The sequence below is a fragment of the Mesocricetus auratus genome, unplaced genomic scaffold (genome assembly GCF_017639785.1).
Source record: "Mesocricetus auratus isolate SY011 unplaced genomic scaffold, BCM_Maur_2.0 Super-Scaffold_100037, whole genome shotgun sequence".
In the NCBI taxonomy this organism is placed as follows: domain Eukaryota; kingdom Metazoa; phylum Chordata; class Mammalia; order Rodentia; family Cricetidae; genus Mesocricetus; species Mesocricetus auratus.
The window spans coordinates 4,756,511-4,766,957 of NW_024429215.1; the positions used below are offsets into that span (position 1 = coordinate 4,756,511).

The 10,447-nt window shown below is 39.9% G+C and overlaps 1 protein-coding gene across 2 annotated transcripts in view; it reads left to right on the plus strand.

The window, feature by feature from the left end:
• LOC101829858 (vomeronasal type-2 receptor 116-like) overlaps positions 1 to 5,216 on the plus strand; it is a 29,251-nt gene extending 24,035 nt beyond the window's left edge. For both annotated transcript variants that reach the window (XM_040734069.1, XM_040734070.1), the window contains exons 5-6: positions 1,369 to 1,492; positions 4,312 to 5,216. In XM_040734069.1, the coding sequence (XP_040590003.1) occupies positions 1,369 to 1,492; positions 4,312 to 5,216 (1,029 nt within the window). The remainder of the gene's footprint in view (positions 1 to 1,368; positions 1,493 to 4,311) is intronic.
• The last annotated feature ends 5,231 nt before the right edge of the window (positions 5,217 to 10,447 follow it).

A 10,447-nucleotide genomic window follows, 5' to 3' on the forward strand; every position in this document is an offset into this window, starting at 1 on the left:
AACATGTGGGAAGACAGTAGACAAGTATGTATATTTTCTCCATTCTCCTTCAAATAATCCTTAGTATTTTGGAAAGTTCAAATAAATGGTAAACATCAGATACAGAAAAGAAGGGAAGTTATGTGCCCATTGGTAGCATACACACTTAATCCCAGAATTCAAGAGGCAGGAGATGCAGATATCTGTGATAACTAAGTCAGACTAGTCTACATAGGGAGTAGAGGTCTACCAGCAAAACAATGTGAGACCTTGTTTCAAGGGAACTGCAAAAGAAAGGGAAGATGTGTAGGTAACCATATTGTGGAGAATATTGGAGAGCATATGCAAGGGAACACCGAGGTCTCAACACAGAACTCTCTAGTAAACAAAGGATGGAAAAAGAGCATGCAATGAACAGCAGCTTTCTTAAGCAACATATAGATCCCTCTAACTATGCGTTTGGTGATTCAAAGCCTTTTATTTTAAACTTTAAGAAATCTATTAATTAACTTTAAGAAATCTAAATTTCTTCAGATTGCCCTAGTGTTTCCAGCCTTTGCAAGGCATTTTCAATTCAAGACCCACTCCACCTTCCATCTCAATAGAAATCAGCTCATCACTTCAGCACCACAAATGCACTAAGCACTGCCTATTTAGCTGTTCTTGTCTTCACATACTGTTTGTCATGATTCACGGTGCTATTTAATTGGACATCCTTTCTGCTATCAGAGATTTTAGGAGCTACTTACCCTATTTTAGATGCCCATTAGTCCCAGCTCACTAAGCTATTGCTGTGACTAAACAAACCATAAACACAGTGAAGCTGAATTGTCCATTTGTCTTATGGGTTAAGTCAATGGAAGACAATGCAGGTATCAAGCAACTGCAACAAAATCACAGAGCCCGAAGGAACACAGCTTACTGTTTTGCTTTGCTTGATTTCTCATATACCCTTTCCCAAGGACAGCCTTGCCCACAGTGGACTGGGCACTCCTACATCAAATACCAGTTAATAAAATGTTTTACAGATATGATGATGGGCTAGACTAGTGAAAAGACTGTTTTTAACTTATGGTTCACTCTTTTTAATGTGCTTTGTATCATGTTGATGAATATTGACTAGAAAGCCAGTTTACAATATCCATAGTATGTTCCCCATAGCAAATATCCATTATTTTCCTAAATTTCTACTATTCCGAGCTCTTCAACTTTGTATTAACTTGTTTCCACACATTCGTATATATGACATTATATAATATACTAAGTGAAATATGGTCACTCCTTTGGTATATATAACTAGCTTATTAATATTTCAATGACCTAATATAATATAGTTATGGAAGGAGTAGGTAAACCTCACAATATCAGTATGTGCATAATTTTCCTCAGATGCCGCCCTCTGTATGCAGTGCTGATTGTGGTCCTGGATTCAGAAAATTGTGGCAGGAGGGAATGTCAGCCTGCTGTTTTGATTGCAGTCAATGCCTGGAAAATGAAGTTTCTAATGAGACAAGTGAGTGCTTGCTGCCCATAGGATTATTTCAATATCATATTCACACTTGAATACACTCAGAGTCTGGGTCTCGCATAGATCAAAATTAGGGAATGAGGAAAGTGCTTGTCTGTTCCCAAAGTTGATGGAATCATGATGTAGGGCATTTTAATGCTTAATATATACAGTAGTTTCTTCCTTGAGTAATGGGTTAATGTTTTCTTGAACAGGATTCAAGAGTACAGTCTCTACTGCCAGATGAGCATACAACTCAGTGAATATATATTTAATTTGTTTAATTATTTTTGCAGTTTTCAACATCACAATTATATTTATAGCTTTCTTCTATCATTTTGCCCTCCTAATTCCTCCCTATAAATACAATCACTCTTATATCCATGAGGTCTTTTGTTACTCTACACGCACACACAAATACAAATAAATATATACATACAACTTAATGATTCTGAAGGAACTCTAGCCAGCCAGAGCTTGGCAAACATATCTCTATTGAGCCCTGCCTTCCTCCCCATTTCTCTTTGCCTTGTTAAAAACAATTTACATTAGTATGGTTTTTTGAATATAATTGACACCAATAAGATAATGAGGAGTGGTCTTATTAGCAGATGTGGCCTTGCTGGAGAAGGTATGGTCTCTTTGGAAGAACTGTGTCACTGTGCAGGCAGAGTTTGAGGTCTCAGATATAATCAAGCCACATCCATTGGTCAGTTTGCTTACTGTTAACCATGGTTCAAAGAGGTGTAAGTATATGCTTCTTCTACAGCACCATGTCTGCCTGCATACGACCACATTCCAACATGATGATAATGGACAGAACCTCTAAACTATAAGTCACAAATTTAAATGGTTTTCTTCATAAAAGTAGCCATGGTGATGGTTTCTCTCCACGCAATAGAAACCCTAAGATAATTAAATTCTTTTTATTTAAATTAAACCAACCTGATTTTCTATACCAACACCAGTTCTCTCTACCCCCATCTTCCAATCCCCACCCCACCATCACTCCATCCCACCCCATCCTGTCCTCAGGGAGGGTGAGGTATCCCATGGTGGATCATGAAAGTCTTTCACATCATTTGGGGCAGATCCAAGGCCTTTCCTCTTTTATCTAGACTGAGATAATGTTGCTCCATAGGGAATGGGCTCCAAAAACACATCATGCACTAGGGATAAACACTGGTTCCACTACAGTGACCCCATACACTGTTGAAGTCCCCCAATGGACACCCACTGGGCCTATTTCAGGGGACGTGGTTTGGTCCCATGCAGGTTTCCCAACTGTAATTTGGGAATTAGTGAATTCCCACTTTCTCAAGTCAGCTGTTTCTGTGGGTTTCCTCAGCATGGTCTTGACCCCTTGGCTCATCACTCCTCCCTCACTACAGCTGGATTCTAGGAGTTTGACTCAGTACTTAGCTGTGAATCTCTGTTTCTGTTTCCATCACCTACAGGACGAAGGCTCCATGATGGTATTTAAGGTAATGGTCAATCTCATTATAGGGTAAGGGTATTTAAGGTAGCCTCTGTACTATTGCTTAGATTCTTAGTTGGGTCATCCATCTGGATTGCTGGGAATTTCCCTAGTTCCAGGTTTCTAGTTAAGCCCATAATAGATCCCTCTATCAAGGTATCTCTTTTCTTGCTCTCCTTCTCTGTCCTTGCCCCAACTTGACCTTCTTCATCCCTTATGTTCTCCCACTATACTTTTCCCTCCTCTTTCTCCTACTTCCCTGCTCCTCCCCCACATTGGGGCTTCTTGGTGTAGCCCTGGCTGTCTTGTTACTACCTCTGTAGAGAAGGCTGACTTTGACCTCACCAGGATCTGCCTGCCTATATCTCCCAAGGACCAGGAGGGCACTGCCACCACTGCCCATCTGACTGTTACATGATTAAAGCTAGACACACAGGTCTGTTCCCTCCTCTTGAGTCTGACTAACAAGATTCAGCTATTGAAGTATTCAAGTCCAGTTAGCGTAAGACACTTGTGACTGTCCTAATGAACCTGAAAATCAAGTTAAACACTCCACCCTAAGAAATGGTCCCCCCCTTTTTTTTTTACAAAGTCTTACTTCTATAAACTGTCAGTTTCCTACAGGGCCCATTTGTCTCCTCACTATCCATAGGCAGTTCTTCGTCCTCCATGACCAAATACTCCTCATTCTCCTGTGTTCCTTTCCTCTCTCCCTCATCCTTTATATCCCGGTGTTGTCTCTTAACCCTCACCGTTATCCTCTGGGGCAAATAAATATGCTATCCTTTTGTAACTTCATCATGGGGTGTCTTTTTGCTGTCTCTGAGAATACCTACTCATTCTGTTTAGTGTTACTTTTACATCAGTGCTTTTGGGCTAAAATATTCAAATTATAAAATGTATCACAGGACCTTTCCCAGTATAAGACATGGTCTCCATCTATCTTGTAGACAGCATTCATAAAATAGACAAAAAAAGACCCCAGCAGAAAATGCACCTATGAAATCTGAGATTTTATAATACACTCTCTGCAGAACAATGGTTAGTGACTTCAGCTTCGGTCACATATCCACTGTAAGTGAGTTAATCTTAGCATCTAAAATGCACTGAAAATATCTGTGATTTCCTTATAAGATGAAAGTGGAATCACTGACACACAGTAGTGGTTTCATTACACATGAAGATAATGCATGAGTATTGTAAAATGGAAGCATTGCTATGCAGCATGATCTTTCAACGAAATACTCAGAAACCAAACAGTCATTGTAATGCTGTTTCACCACACTTAATTGAAATAGTCTTTCAATAAAAATGATGAAGGTGCACCATTCTTTCCTTTCTCTACCAGATGTGGATCAGTGCGTGAAGTGTCCAGAGGACATGTATGCTAATGCAGACCACAGCCAGTGTTTTCAGAAATCTGTGACATTTCTGAGCTATGAAGACCCTTTAGGGATGGTTCTGGCTTTAATATCCTTGTGCTTCTCCGCATTCACATCTGTAATTCTTGGGGTCTTTGTGAAACACCGTGACACTCCCATTGTGAAGGCCAATAACAGAAATCTTAGCTACACCTTGCTCATCTCACTCATCTTTTGTTTTCTGTGTCCCTTGCTCTTTATGGGTCATCCCAATGTAGCTACATGCATCCTGCAGCAAATGATTTTTGGAGTTTTATTCACTGTGGCTGTTTCCACTGTGTTGGCCAAAACAGTTACTGTGCTTCTGGCTTTCAAAGTCACAGCCCCTGGAAGAAGAATGAGGTACTTCCTGATTTCAGGAACACCTAAGTACATCGTTGTCATCTGTACCCTCTTCCAAATATTCCTCTGTTTGATCTGGCTGGGATTTTCTCCTCCCTCTATTGACATTGATGTACATTCTGAACATGGCCAGGTTATCATTATGTGTGACAAGGGCTCAGTTACTGCATTCTATTGTGTCTTGGTATACCATGGCATACTTGCCTTCGGAACATTCATTTTGGCTTTCTTGTCCAGGAATCTCCCTGACACATTTAATGAGGCCAAGTTTCTGACCTTCAGCATGCTCTTGTTCTGCAGTGTCTGGGTCACCTTTCTCCCTGTCTACCACAGCACCAAGGGCAAGGTCATGGTGGCTGTGGAGGTCTTCTCCATCTTGGCCTCCAGTACAGGCTTGCTGGGATGCATCTTTGTCCCCAAGTGCTACATAATTTTGATAAGACCAGAGAGAAATTCACTTCAAAAGTTAAAGGAGAAAGCACCTTTCTGAACCAACATTTCTTAAGCTGAAACTGACTGCTGTAGTGTTGGTGCAGACACCTCTATTATGATGCCATGCAAGTTGGCTGCATTACCTAGCCACTCACTATTTCTTCTAGTGATGATGCCTAGAATTATCATATACACTACTTTCTGTATATTGTTTTCTATAATCTTCTACACAACCACTTATTTTACAAGATTTGCATATTGGACATTACTCCAGACTTTAAGTTCTTTTCTTCTCCTAATATACAATACGATTTGAAATAGTTCGTGTCTTGCCTTTGATGTTTGAGTGAATGTGTTACTGTGATAGAAATTGAGTGTTGAGACTAAACAAACTGACGCTTTCATAATTGCATCCCCATTACCTACCCTCTCTCCCAGATTGTCTATGCTTCCAGCACCCCTCCATAAAAGCAGTACTCCAGGGAATAAGTACCATACATGGCAAAGGAGTGTATAGTAAGACAAGGCACAAGAATATCTTTTTTCCTCAATATTTGTTTTTATTTAAATTATAAACATGAATGATTCACATGTCAATCCCAGCTTCCTTTCCCACTCCTTCTCCCTTGTCCCTCTGTCAGCCCTCCCAGCCCCCAACCCAATCCCCACATCACTCCCCAGGGAGGGTGAATCCCTCCTTGTGGGGATCTCCAAACTCTGTCATTTCATCCAGGGAAGGACCTAGGCCCCTCCCCATGTATCCAGGCATCCCTCTATTTGGGATGGGCTCCCAAAGATCATTCATACACCATGATAAACACTGATCTACTACCCAAGGCCCCAGTGATTTCTGTGGCCTCCTCAATGGTACTACATTCATGGAGTCTGGATCAGTCCCCTACTGGCCTCTCAGCCATCAGCCTGGGATTCAAGAGCTCCCCCTATCTGGTCAGCTGTATTTGTGGGTTTCACCTTCATGCTCTTGACCCCTTTGCTCATCACTACACCATCTCTGTCACTAGGTTCCAGGAGTTCAGTTCAGTGTTTAGCTGTGGGTATCTGCCTCTGCTTTCATCAGTCACTAGATGAAGGTTCTAGGATGGCATATAAGGAAGTCATCAACCTTATCATCAAGAAGGGGCTATTAATGTAGTCTCTCTGCTATTGCTTAGTTTGCCAGTTGTGGTTATTCTTGTAGATCTCTGGAGATCTTACTAGTGTCAGATCTCTCCTCAAGCCTATAATGACTCGATCTGTTATGGTATCTCTCATACTGCTCTCCTCTATTCTTACCTGGACTCAAGCTTCCTGCTACCCTCTACCTTCTTCTCACCTCCTCTTATTCCCTTCCCTTTTTCTTGGTCCCCTCTCCCCTCCGCCGATGTTCCCAATCTGCTAGGAGATCTTGCCTCATTCCACTTCTCTGGGGTATCATGCATCTCTCTGGGGAACTTCCTTGTTTCCTAGATTCACTGACACTGGGATTGTAGGCTGACATTCCCCTGATCCAGATCTAAAATCCAAATATGAGTGGGTACATACCATGTTTGTCTTTTTGTGTCTGGGTTACCTCATTTAGGATTGTTCTAGTGCCATCCATTTGCCTGCAAATTTCAAGATGCCATTGTTTTTCTCCCCTGAGTAGTACTCCACTGTGTAAATGTACCACATTTTCTCTATCCACTCTTCAGTTGTGGGGCATCTAGGTTGTTTCCAGGATCTAGCTATTACAAATAATCCTGCTATGAACATAGTGGAACAAATGTCCTTGTTGTATGAATGTGCATCTTTTGGGTATATGCCTAGAGTGGAATTGCTGGGTCTTGTGGTAGATGATTCCCATTTTTCTGAGGAATCTCCATACTGATTTCCATAGTGTCTGTACGAGTTGGCACTACCCACATCAATGGAGGAGTGTTCCCCTTTTTCCACATTCTCTCCAGCAAAAACTGTCATTGATGTTTTTGATTTTAGCCATTCTGACAGGAGTAAGATGATATCTCAGAATTGCTTTGATTTGCATTTCCCTAATGGCTGATGATGTTGGCAATTTCTCAAGTGTCTCTCAGCCATTTTATACTCCTCTATTGAGAATTCTCTATTTAGTACAGTGCAACACGTTTTAATTGGATCCTTTGGTGTTTTGGAGACTTGCTTCTTGAGTTCTTTGTAAATTTTGGAGATCAGTCCTCTGTCAGATGTGGGGTTAGTGCATATCTTTTCCCATTCTGTGGGCTGCCTTTTTGTCTTGCTGTGTCCTTTGCCTTACAGAAACTCCTCAGTTTCAGGAGGTCCCATTTATTAATTGTTGATCTCAGTGTTTATGCTACTGGTGTTATGTTCAGGAAGCATCTCCTGTACAATTCGTTCAAGGGTACCACCCACTTTCTCTTCTAACAGATTCAGTGTGGCTGGATTTATGCTGAGGTCTTTGATCCATTTAGACTTAAGTTTTGTACATGGTGATAGACATGGATCTATCTGCAGTCTTCTGTATGCCAGCATCCAGTTATGACAGCACCATTTGTTGAAGATGCTATTTTTTCCATTTTATAATTTTAACTTCTTTGTTGAAAGCCATCTGTTCATAGTTTTGTGGATTAATCTCAGAGTTTTCAGTACGATTCCATTGGTCTACCTGTCTATTTTTATGCCAATACCAAACTGTTTTCAGGACTATAGCTCTATAATAGAGCTTAAAGTCAGGGATGGTGATGTCTCCAATCTTTTCTTTGTTGAGCAAGATTGTCTTGGCTATCCTTAGTTTTTTGTTTTGCCATATAAAGTTGAGAATTGTTCTTTCAAGGTCTGTGAAGAATTGTGCTGGTATTTTAATGGGGATTGCATTGAGTCTGTAGATTGCTTTTGGCAGGATTGCCATTTTTACTACATTGATCCTACTGTCCAAGAGTATGGGAGATCTTTCCACTTCCTGGTATCTTCTTTAATTTCTTTCTTTAAAGACTCTAAGTTCTTGTGATACAGTTCTTGTCACTTGTTTGGTTAGCGTTACCCCCAGGTACTTTATGTTGTTTGTGGCAATTGTAAAAGGTGATGTTTCTCTGATTTCTCCCTCAGCCCTTTTATCATCTGTATATAGTAGGGCTACTGATTTTCTTGAGTTGATCCTGTAGCCTGCCACATTGCTGAAGGTGTTTATCAGCTGCAAGTGTTACCTGGTAGAGTTTTTTGGGTCACTTAAATAAACTATCATATCATTAGCAAATAGTGAAAGTTTACCTCTTCCTTTCCAATTTGTATCCCCTTGATCTCTTTTTGTTGTCTTATTGCTCTAGCTAAAACTTCCAGTACAATATTGAAGAGATATGGGGGGAGGGGACAGCCTTGCCTTGTTCCTGATCTTAGAGGAATTGCCTTGAGTTTCTCTCCATTCAGTTTGATGTTGTCTGTTGGTTTGCTGTATGTAGCTTTTATGATGTTTAGGTATACACCTGTTATCCCGGATCTCTCCAAGACATTTACCATAAAAGGGTGTTGGATTTTGTCAAAGGCTTTTTCAGCATCTAGTGAGATGATCATGTGATTTTTGTTTCTCAGCTTGTTTATATAGTGGATTATATTGATGGATTTTCATATGTTGAACCATCCCTGCATCCCTGGAATGAAGCCTACTTGATTGTGGTGATGAGTTTCATGATGTGTTCTTGGATCTGATTTGCCAGTATTTTATTGAGTATTTTTGCATCAATGTTCATGAGGGATATTGGTCTGAAGTTCTCTTTCTTAGTTGCATCTTTGTGTGGCTTGGGTATCAATGTTATTGAAGCCTCACAAAAAGAGTTTGGCAAAGACCCTTCTGCTTCTATTGCATGGACTACTTTGAGGAGAATTGGTATAACCTGTTCTTCGAATTCCTGGTAAAAATCTGCACTGAAGCCATGTGGCCCAGGGATATTTTTGGTTGGGAGATTTTGATGACTGCTTCTATTTCCTTTAGTGTTATAGGACTATTTAAATTGCTTATCTGTTCTTGATTTAATTTTGGTAAGTGATATTTATCCAGAAAATTGTCCATTTCCTTTAAATTTTCAAATTTTGTGGAGTACAGCTTTTCAAAATATGACCTGATGATTCTCTAGATTTCCTCAGTGTCTGTTGTTATGTCTCCCTTTTCATTTCAGATTTTGTTAATTTGCATGTTGATACTCTGCCTTTTGGTATGTTTGGATAAAGGTTTGGTTATTTTGTTGATTTTCTCAAAGAACCAACTCTTTGTTACATTGATTCTTTGTGTTGTTTTCCTAGTTTGTACTTATTGATTTCAGCCCTCAATTTAATTATTTCTTGGCATCTGCTCCTCTGGGGTGAGTTTGCTTCCTTTTGTTCTAGATCTTTCAGTTGTGCTGTTAATTCTCTAGTGTGACTATGCTCCAGTTTCTTCATGTGGGCACTTAGCACAGCTTTCAAAATGTACCATAATTTTGGGTATGTTGTGTTTTCATTCTCATTGAATCCTAGGAATTCTTTAATTTCTTTTTTTATTTCTTCTTTGATGCAGGAGTGGTGCAATAGTGTATTATTCAATTTCCATGAGTTTGCAGGTTTTTTGTGGTTTGTGTTATTGTTGAATTCTCACTTTAATGCATGATGGTCTGATAAGATACATGGAGTTATCCATTTTTTTGTATCTGTTGAGGTTTCCTATGTTGTCAAGTATGTGGTCTATTTTTGAGAAGGTTCTGTGTGGAGCTGAGAAGAAGGTATATTCTTTTGTGTTTGGATGGAGTGTTCTATAGATATCTGTTAAACCCAGTTGGGTCATAACTTCTATTAGGTCCTTTGTATTCTTTTTAAGTTGCTGTCTTGTGGTCCTGTCTAGTGGTGAGAGTGGGGTGTTGAAGTCTTCCACTACAAGTGTGTGAGGTTTTATATGTGCTTTGAATTTTAGTAATGTTTCTTTCATGTGCTTGGATGGCCTTGTATTTGGGCAATAGATGTTCAGAGTTGGGACTTCATCTTGGTTGATTTCTCCTCCGATGAGTATGAAGTGACCTCCTTCATCTCTTTTGATTGATTTTAGTTTAAAGTCTAATTTGTTAGATATTAGGATTGCTATCCCCACTTGTTTCTTGGGTCTATTTAATTGGAAAATCTTTTCCCAACCCTTTAGTCTGAAATAACGTCTGTCTTTGAAGCTCAGATGTGTTTCTTGTATGCATCAGAAGGATAGATTCTGTCTTCGAATCCATTCTGTTAATGTGTGTCTTTTTATGGGCGAGATAAGACCATTAATTTTGAGGGAAATTAATGACAATTGATAGCTCATTC